The following is a 20,615-nucleotide window of genomic DNA, read 5'->3' on the forward strand; positions in this document are numbered from 1 at the left end:
GTTCCGACTCGCGGTTGCTACTCGAGGACTTTTCTCCCCAACGGGCCAGGACCTATGAGGAGGTCTATAAGGGGGGAAGATAATAAAGCCATTTTTGTAGTTGTTGCTGTTTGCAAATGCTTTAAATCTGGGGGGCTACTACGAAATTCTAAAATCGAAATTTGCATCGTACCGTCCCTCTCACTTGTATTAAATAACATTAGCGTCAGACGGCGGTACGATACGAACTTCGATTTTAGAATTTCGTAGTAGTCCCTCTGGGGCTTCCCCCCAACCCGGCAATGATTGATTGATTGATTGATTACATGTTCACCTCTCACCACACGCACTGAAGAGAGAAAAGAACAACAAATATTTCTATTTTAAGAAAAAAACCCTCAACGTTGCCATGTAGGATTACATGATAATTTTATAAACAGGACCACACGAGTTTCAATCCAAAGAACTTGTCTGTTTATTGATGAAACTGAAAATTAATTTCCGACTAAACTTAGATTAAAGAGATGTTGCGTACGTAATTGTTTAGGCGATTGTGACAAAACAGCCAATTTCTGGAGCCTCCTGAGTGCAGGGCAATGGGTCGAAAGAATTCTAGCCCAATGTTATAAGTAGGTATACATACCGTCATATCAAAGGCGTCTTTACCTATAGTGCAGGGTGTGCGTTGCACACGGGCGCAGCGGTGTTAGCCGCGGCACTTGTACCTATTCCATTTTGACCGCGCGCTCGATGGCGCTAAAGTAATAATTGCACACGGGCGCTACATGGGCTAAAGACGCCGCTACGTCATATAAAATCAGTCGCAGATGTGGTGGAATACGTCCGCCGGAAGAGTGGATACACGCTGAGGGTGTTCCAGCTGCAGTCGCGCCACTACGTGCACTTCACTGCGCGTGCGGCTGCTGATGGGGACCATCGCGAGTGCTGCCTTCTGGCCGAAAGACGTCGTGTTCCGGCGGTACCCATGCAGATGAATGCGACGTCGGACGGTGACTCAACGGTCACGCCGTTTTGTCACCAAATTAGTTTTAATATTGATTATAAATATGTATGTAGCTGTAAGTAATTGTATGGCCAAGTTGCCGAAATATGTCATATAAAAGAGTTGAAATTAAAAGGGAGGGCTATATCAAGCGTAATTGTCAATTTTTAGGGTTCCGGAGCCAATATGGCAAAAACGGAACCCTTATAGTTTCGCCATGTCTGTCTGTCTGCCCTACCTCTGATGGTTGCCAGAACAGTTTTCTTGCAAAATGTCAAAACATTAGGCATCTAAAGGTCGTCTTATAGATGCATTAAACGCATCTAACTGCCTTAACTCAGGTGCCAGATTTTCTAACAAATCTAGAAAAAAACGTCCAGAGACGACTGGGTAGCCAAATGGTTGGAGAACCTGACTCTGAAGCTTGAGGTCCCGTTGGGTTCGATTCTCGGTCGGGGCAGATATTTGTACGAATAATATGAATGTTTGCTCTCGGGTGTTGGACGTTTAATATGTATAGTTATCTACATACTCGTAAGTATTATCCGTTATCTATCTTTTTAGGGTTCCGTAGCCAAAACGGCAAAAACGGAACCCTTATAGTTTCGCCATGTCTGTCTGTCTGTCCATCCGCAGCTTTGCTCAGAGACTATCAATGCTAGAAAGCTGTAATTTTGCACGAATATATATGTGAACTATGCCGACAAAATGATACAATAAAAAATTCAAAACAATTTTTTTTTAGATTACCTCCCATAGACGTAAAGTGGGGGTGATTTTTTTTCTCATCCAACCTTTTTCAATCCTTAAGGGGTTGCTAAAACGATTTTTCGATTCAGTGATTCTTTTGCAAAATATTCAACTTTAAAGTGCAAATTTTCATTAAAATCGAGCCTCCCCCCCTCTAAAATCTAAACCGGAGGGTAGAAAAATTTGAAAAAAATTCAGGATGGTTAGTAAGTATATAAAACTTACAAGGAAAACTATAACGGTTAAGTTTTCTTGAGAATTATTAGTAGTTTAGGAGTAAATAGCAGCCTAAGGTATAAAATATACCTAAACTTGGAATATTCCGTACAAAATACGAAATCCTTAGAAAAATATTACTTATTTTTTTCGTAATGGCTACGGAACCCTATTTCGTGCGTGTCCGACACGCTCTTGGCCGGTTCTTTATTTTTTATTTTATGGTATAGGGTATATGGTAATATAATAAAAGCTTTGTTTAATTTGGGACCAGGCCAATTGGTGTCAAAAGTGTCAATTGTCCCACGATTTTTTTGGAGGCTGTCTAGTTTAAGTCAATTTATCGACTCTCAATAACTTATCTTTTAATCCATACCACGTGATTCCGATTACATGACAAGTGCTCTACGATTAATGATCGGTCTCATTACAATCCGTAAAATGAAGAGGTGGGGAGTGATTGTGTGTTTAGCAGCCATAGCCGGGGCTCAGGTATACTTAAATTTTAATCTTAATATACAATCTTCGGCCTATAAAATGTGTGTAATTTAGAAAAAGAAAGAAATTGATATACCTATTTGATGTTCTTGCCAAATTGATAAGCCTTTGTCGGTATACGTTTTAGAATAATAAATGCTTTAAATAAAAAAAAAACTATTAGATCAACTTAAAAAAGGTCCGCCCGGATTGCTACCACCATCTTGCTCGCTAATCCTGCCGTGAAGCAGCAGTGCTTGCACTGTTGTGTTTCAGCGTGGATAGTAAGACAGCCGGTGAAATTACTGGCACTTGAGGTATCCCATGTTAGGCCTCTAGGTTGGCAACGCATCTGCAATACCCCTGGTGTTGCAGATGTTTATGGGCGGTGGTGATCTCTTACCATCAGGAGACCCACTTGCTTGTTTGCCATCCAATCGAATAAAAAAAAAGTTGAAAAATTCCCGACTATATAATTTCAAAGTTCGATATCTTAAAAACAGCTGAGCCGATTTTAGTGACACTTAGTGACAGCTAAGAACCATCAAACTCAAGTGAAAAAAACCGCATCGAAATTGGCCCATCCGTTTGAGAGCTACGATGCTATGCCACAGACAGACATTGGCGTCAAACTTCTTTTTGCGTCGGAGGGTAAAAAAATATTGCTTATTAAATTACATTAAGTATATCACACTTCCGCATCCACCGCGATCCCGCGATCTTAACCAAGTCGTCGCTCCATCTTGTTGGAGGCCTACCGACAGCTCGCACAAGACCGGTCTGAGTGGAGAGCCTTGGGGGAGGCCTATGTCCAGCAGTGGACGTCTTTCGGCTGACATGATGATGATGATATCACACTTACATTATTTTACATATATTTAATTAAATTAAATTACATCAAATTGGAATTAAAATAAAATAAATCACAACAAAAATCGCATTGAAATTAAATTAAAATGAAATTAAAACAACGATAAAAATAACAATAATAATTAAATTAATCAAACAGAGGAAAATAAAGAATAAAAATATAAAAGAGCGCCGTCAGCGGTATCGGCAATTTTTGAAAAAAATATTAGTCTTTCTTTTACAAATATACAACTTTACTCGCAAATGTGAGGTAAAACATTGTATGTCGCACGGGCTAATAGACTCTCGTTCGTAATTCCTTATTTACCGCCCTTAAGACACAATGTACTATATTATTCTTCTTTATACCGGGTGTGGCCTGTAATATGAGCAAACAATTAAAACATAGATCATTCTTCGCAAACTGAACAACATTAGTTCAGCGACTTTTGAAAATAATTAGTTACTAATATATCATTAGTTTTAAGTTTATTTGAAGAAGCAATGCAAAGCAAAATGCTTGATGTTTGTAGCGTGACAGGCGACGTCAGTTGTGTTCTAGGATGGCGTACATTGATAGCAGTATTTAATTTGTGTGAAAAAAGGAAAATTCAATGACTCCATTATTTTAAAAAGTCGCTGAACTAATGTTGTTCAGTTTGACGAGGACGATCTATGTTTTAATTTTTTGCTCGTATTACAGGCCACACCCGGTATTTTATTATTTATTATTATTTATTTATTATTTATTTCATTGTAAAGTCATGTACATATTTGTGAAAGGTGTTACATTAGGTGTTATTATTAGTTAGTCCATGACGCCCTGCAAGGGCACACAATAGTTATAATTATGAAGTTAATGGTATTAAATCAATTATTACAATGTCGAAACGTTGTAGGTTTTATATTATAGTTTTCCTGTATAAAGAAATGTGTATTAACAAACATAGATAAGTTATCGCTTTATTCCGGTACTTAACCGTAACACCATCGTGACGTCAGGGATAAACGGTAATGGATTACAAATAATTGATTATATCAAACTGATTAGCGAATATAATTTTCTTTTAATGGCCGCCATGAGCATATAATTTACACTGCTTCCATTCCACTTGATATAGATACGTTTAATGGTCTCTACCCATTACACCGTATCGTACCGTACCATGACCGTATAGCAACGTGCCAGACAAAATTTCTATTAAAAAAGTCGAGTTTGTATTAAAGAAGCCTAGAAGTGGTGGCCTAGTGGTTTGACCTATCGTCTCTCAAGCAGAGGGCCGTGGGTTCGAACCCCGGCTCGCACCTCTGTGTTTTTCGAAATTCATGTGCGTAATTACATTTGAAATTTACCACGAGCTTTGCGGTGAAGGAAAACATCGCGAGGAAACCTGCATAACCTGCGAAGCGATTCAATGGTGCGTGCGAAGTTCCCAATCCGCACGGGGCCCGCGTGGGGACTATGGCCCAAGCCCTCTTGATCTGAGAGGAGGCCTGTGCCCAGCAGTGGGACGTATATAGGCTGGGATGATGATGATGATGATTAAAAAAGTGTGAGACGATGCTCATTAGCATGTTTCGAAACCAACGCCGTCGCGTGTCTGTAGCGCTTGACATTCCGTTCCTATCACGTTCCTACTCGTATAACAGTCATGGTATGATACGGTCGCTGTGTAGTGGGTAGATCAACCTCAAGTCGTCCCGCCATCTCTTCGGTCTGCCTCTGTTTCGATGTCCATTATAAGATATTGCCAGCCTTCTGGGCACAATGAACAGCGACGGTGACCTAGGAGGGATTTTTTATTTATAGGTTAGGCTAGGTTATATATTTTTTGTACATAGTCATATTTTTAAATGTTTAATGTATTGTGTTTTATTGCTTTTTGTTATAAATAAATAAAGTAAATACTCCTAGATATTGTTAAAATAATCATTATTCTATTTATATAAGCTTTTTTCGCTGACTGTAATTTTTACGGTTCTTAGCAAAATATCAATAAAAACGATTAGCCGTTTTTGAGATATTTTAAACTTGAAATTGACAACATCTATCAGTCTGTAACCATCTTAACTGCCAAAAAAGATAAACAACTCAGTAGGTAAGTCAATTCAAAGTTCAATGTCTCATAAACGCTTAAACCGATTTTGAGAGCCCTCCACACTATGTCTTTCAAGCGTCGTCTTCGTGCCGGCGTCCGCGCAGCGTCGACGCGACGCGAGCGCTGGCCGTCTGCCGAACGCCGGGCTTACGCAGGCTAGTGTGGGGGTCTCTGATGAAACGTAGCTAAGTAAGAATCATCTCAATCAAACTAGCTTTCGATTAAAAAACCGTATCAAAATCACTCCATCCCGTTGATAGCTATGATGCCACAGACAGACACACAGCACGTTAAGAACACCCCTGTTTTTGTGGCGGGGGTTAAAAATGGTTTTCAGAAATAGTCGTTAGTATTTCCTAATATTTATTTAGTAAGTAAGTAGGTATAGTAATCTATTTTACGAAAGTACAAACATTAACATCACATTTCTATTCTATTTAAATAAATAACATAAATATGTTTTGCGGTAATTAAGTAGATAATATCTAAATTATTTAGAAATGAATGAAAACCTCACTATCATTATCAACCGCCTTAATGAATTAATAATTATCGTGGTTTATCCGTTAATTATATTTATCTGTAGTCGATGGCTTTAGAGCAACTTTTATCATATTAATTAGAGATTACTGTTTAGGTACTGGCTGAGGAGCCATTGGCCTTCCCTGAGGATGCTCAGCGTAAGTATAAAATGATCATTGTATTGAATATTCGAATTTAAAGATAACAGAGGATATATATATATACAGCCGGTTTTTTAGCCGGGCAGAGTCGCGGCACTGTCTGGAGCCATGGATGTTACGGAGCTCCGATTCCGTTTCCGTTAAGTCGGAACTTCAGTTTGATATTAAACATCCGTTTCGGTTCCGGTTCCATTACTTTTGAAACGGAAGTTATATCGGATGTCAATGCTTACCGGGGCGACTGTACATGAGCGCCGTACATCAAAAACAAACAGAATGCTAAATATGTAATGATTTCGATAAAATTTGGTATGTAGGGGTTTTCAGGGATGAAAAATCGATCTAGCTTGGTCTTATATCTGGGAAAACGGTTGTGATCGAGTTTTAGCCCGAGCAAAGCTCGGTCGCCCAGGTAGGTACTTGTATTTATTAGCAGTAAGACAAAAAAACGAATAAGAAATAAGAATGCCTTTAGCTTTAGCTTTCTTTAGTTCAACGGTATTTTGTCAGTTCCTTTCAATCTAACGGTTAAAAATAATCATTCCACAACTAAAGGACCACCTTCTCTTTCTAGGCATGTCCGGTGCCCGCATCGTCTCCGGGTGGGAGGCCGAGGAGGGCCAGATCCCCTGGCAGCTGTCAGTCCGCATGGTGAGCCCCACGGGCGCTGTCAGCTCCTGCGGAGGGTCCATCATCCACCCCGAATGGGGCATGACCGCCGCCCACTGCACGGCTACGTGAGTAATACATATACAATTGGATGTATATTCTTGGATAAAAAAATATATTTACCTCCTGCTTTCACCATCCATTGATTACAATTATAGGTACTTACTTGGCTTATTATCTAACTTGGCACTGTTGTTTAAAATGCAACGTCAATAAAGACCACGATGTAATACCAACTATTAGTTATTCTGTAGTAATACGGGAATTCCCACGGGAATTTTGTAAGATCCCGGAATTTCAATTCAACAGCTGGATCTACTAGTTTACGCGTGCACAGACGCGGGTTAACACTTGTATTAAATACGTTTCCCAGACGCGTGACTATGGTCCTCCGAGCCGGTGCGGTGAGTCTGTGGCATCCGGAGCTTCTCTTCGAGACCACGGAGTACTACAACCATCCTCTGTACATCGACGCCCTCCAGAGCGTGGTGCAGCCCAACGATATCGCCCTTCTGAAGTTCCCACGGGCGATCCCATTCTCTGGTAAATCTTGCTTAATTGAAAGGTTCAATGAACTCAATGAGGTATTAATGCTCAAGTGTGTTGCAGGTGGTAGGATCTTGTGCAAGGTCCGCCCGGATTGCTACCACCATCTTGCTCGCTAATCCTGCCGTGACGCTTCATCTTCATCCATCCTGAATATTCACCATCCATCACCTTGTCATACCTTGGCATTACCTTTTCATCTTAAGATCAAGAGTGAATTAAATAATTTAAAGCTAAAGATAACTCACGTCTTAAATCGAGTTTAGCTCGACATGTTTCGGGCTAATCCGCGCGCGCCCCGAATGCTAATGCGCGTCGCGTTGCTCCGAAGACGAAGGGCTACGGATTAGCCCGAAACATGTCGAGCTAAACTCGATTTAAGACGTGAGTTATCCGGGTCATTATATTTAATATGAGTGAGTCTCACGGTAGTTTCATGTTCAAAATTTAAAGCTAAAGTTTTAATAAACTAAAAAAAAACTGGCCAAGAGCATGTCAGACCGTAACCTACTAAAAAATACCCATGATTTATAAAGACCATCCTCCTATCATTATGATGGTTCGTGGTCAAAATCGAGAAAAAATGACTCAGATTAAAAACTTCTTATTCCTATTATTATCTAGCAATTTGATGTCCCACTGCTGGGCAAAGGCCTCCCCCATGTCCTCCATTTCTCCCGATCCAAAGCAGCCTGAGGCCAGTCGTCGAGAAATATGTCCAGGTCGTCCAGCCACCGCCGTCTCCATCCGTCTTGTGGCATCCACTCAGTGGCATTTTTAGCCCACCGCAGTGGATGCATTCGGCTGACGTGGCCGGCCCAGTACCACTTCAACCTGGCACAGACATCGACAATGCGTGGTTTTAGAAAGCAGCACCGTGTTCCGGATTCGGTCAATCCTTCCCACTCCAAGCATGCTCCGCTCCATAGCTCTTTGACAAACCTCCAGTTTGGTTTTCTGTGACCATGTTTGGGCACCGTAAGTTACCCTATTCCTATGAGTTATCAATTTTTCTTCTCTTTTGCGTTACAGACCGCGTGCAGCCCATTCGTCTGCAGAGAGACGTGGATAGGAACCGCAACTACGCTGGAGTCAGGCTCGAGGCCTCCGGCTGGGGCCGCACCTGGACTAACGGTATGACCTCTACAGCTACTTCGTGCCCTTAGAGATATCATGAGGGATACTATTGCCTTCCTTAGTTCGATACACAGGATAATACATACAACTACTTACTTCCTACTTATTATAAATGCGAAAGTTTGTGAGTGCGAGTGAGTGAGTGAATGAGTGAGTGAGTATGTTTGTTACTCCTTCACGCTGAAACGGCTGGACGGATTTGGATGACATTTGGTATAGCTGGACATCTGGAATAAAATACAGGCTACTTTTTATTCCAATATTCCCACGGGATAGGGATAATGATAGAGATAGGGATATTGTGTTCAGACTTTTTTGAGTTTGACCTTTACAGCTACTTCATGGCCACGATTTTTTTTACGTATTACTAACTTTATTAAAAACAGAAACTAAAACTAAAACCAATCATATAATAAAGTGTACCCCTTAGGCAAGGTCCCGAAGATGCTGGCAGCGTTTCCTCTTTGAATAGCTAGGCTAATTCTTTGTCCGAAGAAGCTGCCAGCTCTTCGGTCACCTGTGACGTCTACTAATTTTTATTAGACATAGAATACTCATATTCACTCTCACGAGATAACTCACGTCTTAAATCGATTTTAGCGCGACATTCTTAGCCCTTCTTCCTAGGAACAACGCGACTCGGCGGCTGCCGCAACACGCGCACACGACGTGCTAAACTCGATTTAAGACGTGAGTAATCCGTTACAATATCGTTTAATATGAGCGAGTCTCACGGTAGTTTCATATCTATAAAAGTTAATACGTTGAGTCTAGTTTCCTTTAAATCGATAAGAAGAGGTAGGCAAGTATTCAAATTAAGTTGTGAGCTGGCGCGCGTGGCGCCCTGTAGTACCTGGCCCCTGGTTGCACCCACCTAAACTGGATATCATGGGGAATACTACTGCCCTCGTAAGAAGTAGGTATTACAATACTCTCTACAAGAGCGATTAATATATTTTGCCTGAAAGTACTAAAGAGACTTGATAACCTTGTAGGTATAGAGTGTTTAAAACGTTCGCGATTTTCATTTATAATTCCTCAAATATACGGGATTCATAATACTAAAATTATCTCGACATTTCGACCATATTGCAGCAAATTCAGGAGTTGTTAAATAGCATAGTCATATAGTTCCTTATATTATTATGTCGGCGGCCGATCGTTAAATCGTTCGTCGTACCTAAATTTTTCTTTTTTTCGGCATATTACGATGTACCCGGTGTAGAGTGTTGCTCTAATCGATCTGCCATATTGTTTCTCAGGCACATCGTGATATGCCAGGTGAACTTTTAGGCATATCATGAAATGGCGCCATTTCACGATATATGCCTAGGAATTTCGTGATCTGGGGGATTTTACGATCGGCCGCCGACATATACAATAAATAAAGTAAAATACTTGCTTTTGTAAATCCAATCAAGGTGTTCAAATGCTAATTTCTCTTCTACTAGTATAAACGAATCTTCATCTTCATCTTTATTACTTTCAGGAGCTGCCCCCGACAACCTTCAGTGGGTATACCTCACCGGAGAATCGAACCTAGCCTGCTGGTTCGCCTATGGAGGCAGTTCCATCATCGTGGACTCGACCATTTGCGCCAGTCATTACAACGTCACCAGCCAGTCCACTTGCCAGGTACTTGACGATAGTGTCCGCTAAACTGCCTTTTTTTCAATATTTTAAGAAGCTTGGTAGACAGACGATCAACCGCTCCATAAGTTATCTGAGGGTTACAACTAGAAATATTTAATTTAAATCTATGGAGTTTATACATTCTAATTAACGACTTTGGCTTCATCTGATGATGGGTCAGCCAAGGCAGTGATAAAAGATCCTAAATCGTAGGCGCAATGAGGCACACTCCGAAATATTCAACTGCACAACAAATATGTAAAAAACTGCCTTAACATCTTAAATGTTACATTCAAGAATTTTAGGATAAGCCCAAGAGTCTCATGCGACTTATTGTTGACGTGATTCAATGCCCCAGTTATAGTAGCATGCAAGTGTAGAAAATCTAACCATCCAGACCACCTGTTGTCCGATCTAGAACTAATAACTACTACCTTCCTACTACCACTACCTTTATACTAAGTATCACTACATACTAGGTTAAGAACTGCTCTAGACAATTTTGTCTTGGAAATTGCATTATTGTAAGATCTTTCTTTTGCAGGGTGACAGCGGTGGTCCTTTGGTAGACCTGGAGGAAGACGGCAAATACACGATGGTAGGAGTCGCCTCCTTCGTCTCTGGCACCGGTTGCCACACTGACTTCCCAGCTGGTGAGATCATCAGCAAAAGCTTTCTTTGATCGCCTTTTTATTGTCCTTCTTTACAGCTTTTTACCTTTGACTCCTCTAACACAAGCGCAAGACTGCTATGTCTGTGTTACCTAAGCTTTCATTAAAAAATCGTCCTACTTCACTTTCATATAGATCTACATATATTGTGATATATATATGCTGATTTATATGAAAGTGAAGGAGGGCTATTTATGAATTTCGGACTTATGTATCACAAAGCATCTTCTGCATCTTAGCATCTTGTGTGGCGTTTGTGATAAGCAGTTGAATCTGTGAAATATTATTACGACTGATATGTAAAAGTGGAAGACGATGGATTTCTAACATTTACACCATCCTTGCATGATATATGGACGTCCGCAAACTAACACCACAATATAACTTTCATCTGTGGTCATGTTAGTAATGTCACAGTTTATTTTATTTGCGGTAGAATTTGTTATCTAAGTAAGCGCAGTACTCGATAATATTATTCCACATGACTTAAACGTATTCTAAATCATATCTTTCTATCTTCTAGGCTTCATCCGCCCCGGTCACTACCATGCATGGTACAGAGAAGTAACTGGCCTTGATTTCGACTGGGACTTCGAAGAGCCTACGACCGTTGCTCCTACCACGGAAGCTGATAGCTCAAGCTCTGAGTCCAGCTCCAGTGAGTCCAGCAGCGAAGAGTCGGAAGAAACAACTGAGGCTGCAACCACAGAGGCTGCAACCACCGAAGCTGCAACCACTGAGGAAGCAACCACAGAGGCTGCAACCACCGAAGCTGCAACCACAGAGGCTGCCACCACCGAAGCCGCAACCACTGAGGAAGCAACCACAGAGGCTGCCACCACCGAAGCCGCAACCACTGAAGAATCAACAACCGAAGCTGCAACCACAGAGGCTGCCACCACCGAAGCCGCAACCACTGAAGAAGCAACAACCGAAGCTGCAACCACAGAGGCTGCCACCACCGAAGCCGCAACCACTGAGGAAGCAACAACTGAAGCTGCAACCACAGAGGCTGCCACCACCGAAGCCGCAACCACTGAAGAAGCAACAACCGAAGCTGCAACCACAGAGGCTGCCACCACCGAAGCCGCAACCACTGAGGAAGCAACAACTGAAGCCGCCACCACCGAAGCCGCCACTACTGAGGAGGCAACCACAGAAGCGGCAACAACAGAAGAAGCAACTACTGAAGCTGCAACCACTGAGGAAGCAACTACCGAAGCTGCAACCACCGAAGCTGCGACCACAGAGGTTGACACTGACGAAGAAGATGACACTCGCTCAATCTTCTCCTATTTCCGTTCGTCCTTCGCTAGGTTCCAAATAGCGTGATTGTAATTGCGGAAGAAATGTTGAAATGAATTTATTAATGAAACAAATTTCATCCATGATAAAGTTTGTTTTTTTGCTCCAACTAACGTTAAAGCTTTGTCGGATTAAAATATTTCGGTCATTCCCACACTTTATCAAACTATATTATTGGAACACGTAGGTAAGAATAATAATAAGTAGTAGTTTTTTAGATTTTTGCCAAACTAAGGTTGACACGTTTTAAAAGTGTCTTTAGGGTTCTATACCTAAAGGGTACTCTGTCCGTCTGTCTGTCATAGGGCTTTATCTAAAGAACAGTAATAATACACAGCTGGAGTGCCGTTCAATCAGTATAAAAACCTTTTGTATTAACACGTCGCAGCTAATAACCCTAGCAACGTAATTTATTGAATCAGGCGTTACTTTGCGGATGATGACTAAAATAATTTCTTTGCTCACCCGCGACCTAGCATAGACATAGCAACTAAAAATAAAACTCATCCTAGCCTATATGTACGTCCCACTGCTGGGCACATTGTTCTAGAAGGATTTCTCTTTACTTTTGAGAAACAGAACTCGAAAAAAGAACGACAAATGTTTTTTTTTTCATAAAGATTTAATGTACTTCTAATTAACAGCAGCGAACGTCACATGACACTCGCACTTGATCCCGCAGCCTTAGAAAAGCAAATGTACGTCTCGTTATCGAATTAAATGCTAATCCCAAATCCGATTCGAGTATCAAAGAACTGTTGGAAATAGAATAATTCGATTTATAAACTACTTTGTGAACGATTAATTACTTACAGTTCTAAATTTGGGAACTAGACCAACGCTAACCTACCCGAAACAGCAAAGAACCATCTCAAATTAAACTAGTGTTCGACAAAAAAAAATATTTTTGCGAATTGCAAAAAATAATTCATATTCTTAAAATGAAAAATATTTTTAAGTAGGGTTCCGTACCTCAAATGGCAAAAACGGAACCCTTAAAGGATCTCTTTGTTGTTTGTGTGTTTGTCTGTCGGCAGGTTTTTTAGCAATGCTTCTTAGACATGTTTTATCAAAATCGGTTGAGCCGTTTTTGAGATATTGAACTTTGTAGTGACAGAGTCGGGGTTTTCCAGCTTTTTGTTGGTTAGGTTATTGAAAAAATATTAGTTTTTCTTTTACAAATATTAAGGTCCGACCGAGACTGCTTTTTTAATCTCGGCCGAGACCGAGACCGAGACCGAGAAAAAAATATATTCTCGGCCGAGACCGAGACCGAGACCGAGACACAAAAAATAAGTGTTTTTTTCTATATTATCATTTTATTATCTAAAAAAACCGGCCAAGAGCGTGTCCGACAGCCATTACGAAAAAAACAAGTCATATTTTTCTAAGAATTTCGTATTGTGTACAGAATCTTCCAAGTTTAGGTATATTTCATACATTAGGCTGCTATTTACTCTTAAACTAATAATAATTCTCAAGCTATCTTAGCCGTTATAGTTTTCCCTGTAAATTTGATATCGTTTCTATACCTAGTGCCATCCGTTGTATCTAGTATCCATAGCGACCCCCTCAATGGTTTTAAAAGACCTATCCAACGATACCCCACACTATAGGGTTAGTCGAGAAAAAAAAATATCACCCCCACTTTACGTCTATGGGACGTCTATGGGATGGGGTACCCTAAAAAAAATTTTGTTTATTTAACCACTGTTAGCGTGACTGATATGTATATTCATGCCAAATTACAGCTCTCTAGTACTAACGGTCTCTGAGCTTAGCCGCGGAAAAACAGACGGACAGACATGGCGAAATTATAAGGATTCCTAGTTGCCTACGAAACCCTAAAAATACGCGTTATGAATAAAGAAAAAAGTTTTATTATGGTTTAATTAAACGTTCCACCGGGTCCTACAAACAAACTTAATTATAACGTAAATCAAAGTACAGTATTAACAATAACAATCGTTATCGAAAAGAAATGAACCAGGTGTCGCTTGTTATTCTTGTTAGCAGGTGTCAGTAAGCAAGTAGGTACCACACGCGCGAACCCGGGCGGGGCGACCAATCAAAATCCCATAGAAAGCTCATGCCACCGCGGACACCGCGGTAAACCGCGTGCCAATATTAAAATTCATTGCCGTCGCGGAGTCTCGGTCGCGGCCGAGAATCTCGGCTGTTTTGGGCCGAGACCGAGACCGAGATCTCGGCCCGATTTTTGGCCGAGATTTGTCGAAACCGAGACCGAGACCGAGATCTCGGTCGGACCTTAACAAATATACAATTTTACTCGCAAATGTGATGAAAATCATTGTATGTCGCACGGGCGGTACTAGAATTACGAACATCAACTCATTAAAGCCCTCAGTCTTCGACTTCGGGCTTCTAATATACTCTCGTTCGTAAGTCCTTATTTTTTAGTATTTATTTATTTGGCAAAAAACATAAAATACATAAAGCCTTATTCTAATAAGTCTTACAATATTATGCACCCTGGTAGGGTATAGCCACATTTATAATAATGTTATCTAATGCTATTAGGCAACTAAAAAGTAAGATATCCTACGTACTTGCATTAAAGCTTAAAAATTACGGTTACATTTTTTTTTTTTTTTTTTATTCGACTGGATGGCAAACGAGCAAGTGGGTCTCCTGATGGTAAGAGATCACCACCGCCCATTAACATCTGCAACACCAGGGGTATTGCAGATGCGTTGCCAACCTAGAGGCCTAAGATGGGATACCTCAAGTGCCAGTAATTTCACCGGCTGTCTTACTCTCCACGCCGAAACACAACAATGCAGCACTGCTGCTTCACGGCAGGATTAGCGAGCAAGATGGTGGTAGCAATCCGGGCGGACCTTGCACAAGGTCCTACCACCTGCAAATTTACAAAACAACAACTGCAAAACATTATACTATAAATTAAAATAGACTGTTATAAACTATTATGGCACAATAATATCCTGTTTACAAAAATGCGTATATTAATAATATATATTTAAATTTAATGATATTTTCATTCATCCATAAATTCCTTTGTAGAATAATAACATTTTTCTAATATATCTGTTTTTAATTTAGCTATGAATAATGTATTACTATTTATATTCTTAATATTTAACGGCAATTTGTTGTATATGTTAATTGTTCTATAATACGGGCTGTTTATGTAGATTTCTAGTATGGGTTCTGGAAGGATAAGTTTATGGGTTCGACGGGCACTTTTTGAAAATTGGTACAAGTGTAAGGTTTTTTCTAACAAATATTGCTATTTCCAGGATATATATTAAATATGAGATAAGAAGGGTCAATATATTAAATGTTTTAAAATGTGGTTTGCATTTACCGCCCTTAAGACACAATGTACTATTACTAGCGACACATTAACACTATTATATTAATTTTATTTATCATAAAAACTCGACCAATCTTACCAAAATCTTGATCGCTTGCATATCCCTATAAAGTGACGAGTTCACCAACTCTCCGACTCGTACTTGGCCATTTTTTAAAATAATCTTAACACTAGTGTCTTTATATTTCAGGCTTCATTTCCTCCTGGTCACTACCACGACTAGTACCGCCAACTAACCGGCATCAACTTCGATTGCGAGCACGGAGAGCCGCCCAGTGAATGCAGTTCCAGTGAATTAAGCTTTGAAGAATCTGCTGAATCAAGCGAAGAAGTTAACCCAGAACCTGAGCCTGAAAAAAGCGAGCAAGCAGCGCCTGAGCCTGAAATTGAAGAGGAAGTTGCATCGGAGTCGGAGAGTGAAGGAGGCGAAGAAGTAGCCCCTGAACCTGAAACGGAGGAAAAAATCATACCAGAGCCGGAAATTGAAGAAGAAGTTGCACCCGAACCGGAAAGTGAAGAGAGCCAAGAAGTAGTCCCTTGAACCTGAAACGGAAGAAGAAATAGCTCCAAACCAGAAGTAAGCGAGAAAGTCGCACCAGAGCCCGAAAGTGAAGAAGTTGTGCCTCAGCCTGAACCTGAAAACGAGAAAGCAGCACCCGAGCCTGAAACTGAAGAAGAAATAGCACCAGAGCCAGAAACTGAGGAAGCAAGTGAGGAAATAGCGCCTGAGGTGGAATCCGAAGAAGCGGGAGCGCAAGTAAACTCTGTAGGCGACAATGAAAATCCAGAAGAGGCACCTTTCGGCTTCCCAACCATGGCTAAGTTCTTTTTCCAGTAAAATTGAGACGCAGTTATTTCTGAATTACTTATATCGTTATATCTAAAGATTGATGTGTTTTGTTTCATGGCCATCCTGACTAATAGGTAATATAATATTATAAATGCAAACCTACTTTCATGTGTGCGTGTGCGTGTGCGTGTGCGTGTGCGTGCGCGTGCGCGTGCGCTGTTACTCCTTAACGCTAAAACAGCTGGACTAATTTGAGTACCTACATTGCTCTATAATTTTCTTATTTTCTTACTTGCTTTGGGACGACTTTGTGGAGACATGACATGTAGGACATTAAATTATGCAAAAATTTTTGTTTCTCAAACTACGTAAAAAGAAGATCTTTATGAAGTATTACATAATTGCCGTGGGAATATAGTAAAATGCCAGAATGTCAATTCAACCTAATCTAATGTTTTACGCGTACGGAAAAATGGATAAACGCAAACGCAACGGTCTGTTCCTTCCCCAAGATCAAAAATTTCATAAAACCGAACAGTCTCCTCAATGTGTGTTATGAACTCTACGTGGACATTGGCAAAATACATCATCTCATCTCATCCTATATACGTCCACTGCTGGGCACAGGCTCCTCTCAGAACAAGAGGGCTTGGGCCATAGTTCCCACGCGGGCCCAGTGCGGATTGGGAACTTCGCACGCACCATTGAATCGCTCGCAGGTTTGTGCAGGTTTCCTCACGATGTTTTCCTTCACCGCAAAGCTCGTGGTAAATTTCAAATGTAATTCCGCACATGAATTTCGAAAAACTCAGAGGTGCGAGCCGGGGTTCGAACCCATGACCATCTGCTTGAGAGGCGGTAGGTCAAACCACTAGGCCAACACGGCTTCTCAAAATACGTCTTACTAAAAAACGGCCAGAGTGAGCCATTAATAAAAAAATAAAAAAGTCACAACGATTAACATTTTATATCTTTTAAAAGACTCATCCAATTGCTTTACAAACAGACGTATTCACAGGTGTCCGAAAAATATAGGAAGTACTAAAGGAAAATAAAGTAGGAAAACAAAGGAAGTTGACATAAGGTCTGTGTAAATCTGTACCTGCTTTTAATAACCTTGGGCCCTCAATGGACCTTGAGACCCTGATTAAACCTTGGGGCCCTACGGACGTATGTCGGCTTTTAGGTCGCGTGGCAAATAAAAATAGGCGCAAGTGTACGCGTCGTAATGCAGTGGCGGGAACGCGCATGCGTACCAGGGTTGCCAGCGTGGGAGAGTTAGTAATCGGGAAATTGTTTTTTTTTTATATAAAAAAATAATACAATACAATTACTTTTTATTGAACATCAACACATGGTATACAGAATGCACAGGTATATAGAGATTTTCCAAAGTATGCAACAGGCGGCCTTATCGCTTTAGATTTTTTTTTAATCGATTGGATGGCAAACGAGCATGTCGGTCTCCTGATGATAAGAGATCAGCACCGCCATAAAACATCTGCAACAGCAGGGGTATTGCTGATGCGTTGCCAACCTAGAGGCCTAAGATGGGATACCTCAAGTGCCAGTAATATATTAAGAGCGATATAATATAACATTAGAGTATTGTAGTTTTACTTTTGGCCATACAAATAGAAAAACCATATAAATAGAGTAACGCTGAGACTTACAATTGATTTTTTAACTTCTAAATTCACTGGCACTGGCGCTCCGTCCGCGTAGAATTCGTTTATCGTAATCCCGCGGGAACTATGTAATTTTCCGGGATAAAACTATGCTATGTCCTTCCCCGGGATTAAAACTATTTGTTTACCGAATTTAAATCAGTTCAGTAGATCCAGATATTACCACTTCAATCCCACAAACTTTACCTCTTTATAATAATAGTGGTATAGATTGAAGCGGTATAACTCAGGATTTTTTAAAAAACAAGTCTATGTACAGACATAGGCTTGTTTATTAGGCTGTCAAAGGGCGGCAATGCGTCTGTGATACCCCTTGTGACAGGGGTGTCCATGGGCGGCGGTGATTGATTTCCATCAGCTGACTGCTTTGTTTAGTCGTGTTTAAAAACAGCTACGAAAAAAAATACAATACGTAGTCTTATCCGGATTGAACCTAGATGACCAGCAACTAGCTACCACTACAAAAATAAATTTTATCTTATCTTATCCAATTTCATTTTAAATCTCTCATCTTCAGCAACAGTTTTACACTGGCAACACCGCATTAAATTTGGCGCGCGCGCGAAACGCTCCCCCAAAGCAAGATGGCTACCGCCCGGACCGCGCGTCTCGCACAATAAAAAAATTTGGTATAATCCAAAAAACGGTGCTGTGTAAAAATGTTGTAGTGTTTGGTGCTGATAGTGTCAGTGTTTATTGTGAAACAAAATAGTGCAGGTCCGTTGAATTGCATGATTGAACGCCATGTCGTCGCAAGTGACGGTCGAGATTCGCCGGCCAGCACCGAACAGCTAACGTGAGTAACCAATTGATTTTTGCATTTCGAACTTCTTTTTTTACCGGACTTAATAGCTCAAGATGCCAGGAATAAAAAATTGCAGCCTATATATTATAACGCAACCTCCTTAGAATTGCAGTTACCTACTGCGAAGAATGAAATATTAATTTGGCTGTAGAAGGCCACTGCCAACGATTATTTCTTTTTTCAATTGTTTATTGGTATGGTAAATTGTGCTAGCAAATTCTATTTAGATACACTTAAACAATTTGCGTTATGGCGATATGGACGTTTTTATTATATTTTAAACTCACTTGTTTTTAAAGTTTTATTAATAAACATTAAAAAAATCATAATTGCGACTAAGAAATTTTTCCTAAAAAAAGTTATGTCCATTATTTTTAATTTCATATGTCGAGTTTTATTCGGGCATAGTGCCAGTGTCAAGTTTAATAAAATTATATTTGAAGGTCAATATTAATAATTTCCGGTAGCTTCCGAGTAGGGAAATTCAAAACTCGAGATAGGTGAAACCCTTCTGGTGTGGCGACACTCAAAAAATAATTACCCCATTTTAAAATATCTTTCTTAAATAGACTTTTAATACCAATGCAAAGTAAGAGCGTTTTAAAGTGTTACTAGTTAAAAATCATAAAGATGTATGACGTAATAATCTTTTTTAATTTTGAATTAATTCTGTGTTTAATCTAATTTCCATTGAGAAGAAATTTCTCTGTATAATTAGGACGCCTGTTGCTTACCACGTAAATTGTCTCTATGTAAATTTTTAAGAGTTCCGTAGTCAAAATTGCCAAAAAACGGAACGAGCAAGTGGGTCTTCTGATGGTAAGAGATCACCACCGCCCATAGACACCTGCAACACCAGGGGGATTGCAGATGCGTTGCCAACCTAGAAGCCCAAGATGGGATACCTCAAGTGCCATTAATTTCACCGGCTGTCTTGCAACCATTGCTGCTTCACGGCAGGATTAGCGAGCAAGATGGTGGTAGCAATCCGGGTGGACCTTGCACAAGGTCCTACCGCCTTTATATTTTCGCCATATTTGTGTCTATCTACCCACTCAGCTCGTATTAGAAAGCCGCAATTTGGCGTGTACAATAATGATGCGTACGAAGTACAAAATGCGAAAAAAAGTCCTATGAAAGAGAGGGTGATTTTTTACCATTGTAGGGCACGCTTCCTCTCAGACTTAGAGAGTTTGGACCTTAGTTCCCACACGAGCCCAGTGCGGATTGGGAACTTCACCCACAGCTATGAATTGCTTCGTAGGTTTGTGCAGGTTTCCTCACGATATTTTCCTTGACCGTAGAGCTCGTGGCAAATTTCAGATGTGATTTCGCACATGAATTTAAAAAAACTCAGAGGTGTGAGCCTGGTTTTGGCTTATTTAATCTGTATATTTAGGGGCTGTTTCACCATCCATTGATAAGTGTTAAGTGACGGTTAAATGTGATGCCGTCTCTATTTGTTTTGTTCGTATAGACTGAGACGGCATCACATTTAAACCGTCACTTAACACTAATCAATGGATGGTGAAACAGCCCCTTAATTTAACATATACCTTGACGTAGGTACATGAACAAAATTTTTATCAAGGATAAGACATTTTTAATACTATAATTAACATATTTCCATAACACATATTTTTTACTCAAGCAAATAATATAACGTTTGCCCGCTGGACAAAGATGAATAGAACGTGTTGATTAGGATATTTCTAACCTAGGTACAAGACTCATACAATATTAACGGAGAAATAACTGATTTACGATTTAATTCTTCGGAATATAGGTACCTACATTTTTTTATGTTCATCTGCCAAATAATTTATAATATAACATTCCCGAAAAGGTCTTTGTTCAGAGGGTAGAGTTGTATTGTATATTAATAATGATTTACTCAAAATTCAAAATTCAAATGATTTATTCAGTAAATAGGCCGCAATGGGCACTTTTACACGTCA

The 20,615-nt window shown here is 40.2% G+C and overlaps 1 protein-coding gene across 1 annotated transcript; it reads left to right on the top strand.

Annotated features, from left to right (window-relative positions):
* Positions 1-2,367: 2,367 nt before the first annotated feature.
* Positions 2,368-12,106, top strand: LOC141430939 (uncharacterized). Its single transcript, XM_074091824.1, has 8 exons — positions 2,368-2,440; positions 6,011-6,053; positions 6,631-6,793; positions 7,099-7,268; positions 8,304-8,405; positions 9,898-10,043; positions 10,585-10,693; positions 11,235-12,106. The coding sequence occupies exons 1-8, from the start codon at positions 2,390-2,392 to the stop codon at positions 12,041-12,043; spliced, it is 1,593 nt and encodes a 530-aa protein (XP_073947925.1). The 5' UTR covers positions 2,368-2,389; the 3' UTR covers positions 12,044-12,106.
* Positions 12,107-20,615: the final 8,509 nt, after the last annotated feature.

This window comes from Choristoneura fumiferana, chromosome 9 (assembly GCF_025370935.1).
Source record: "Choristoneura fumiferana chromosome 9, NRCan_CFum_1, whole genome shotgun sequence".
Lineage (NCBI taxonomy): Eukaryota > Metazoa > Arthropoda > Insecta > Lepidoptera > Tortricidae > Choristoneura > Choristoneura fumiferana.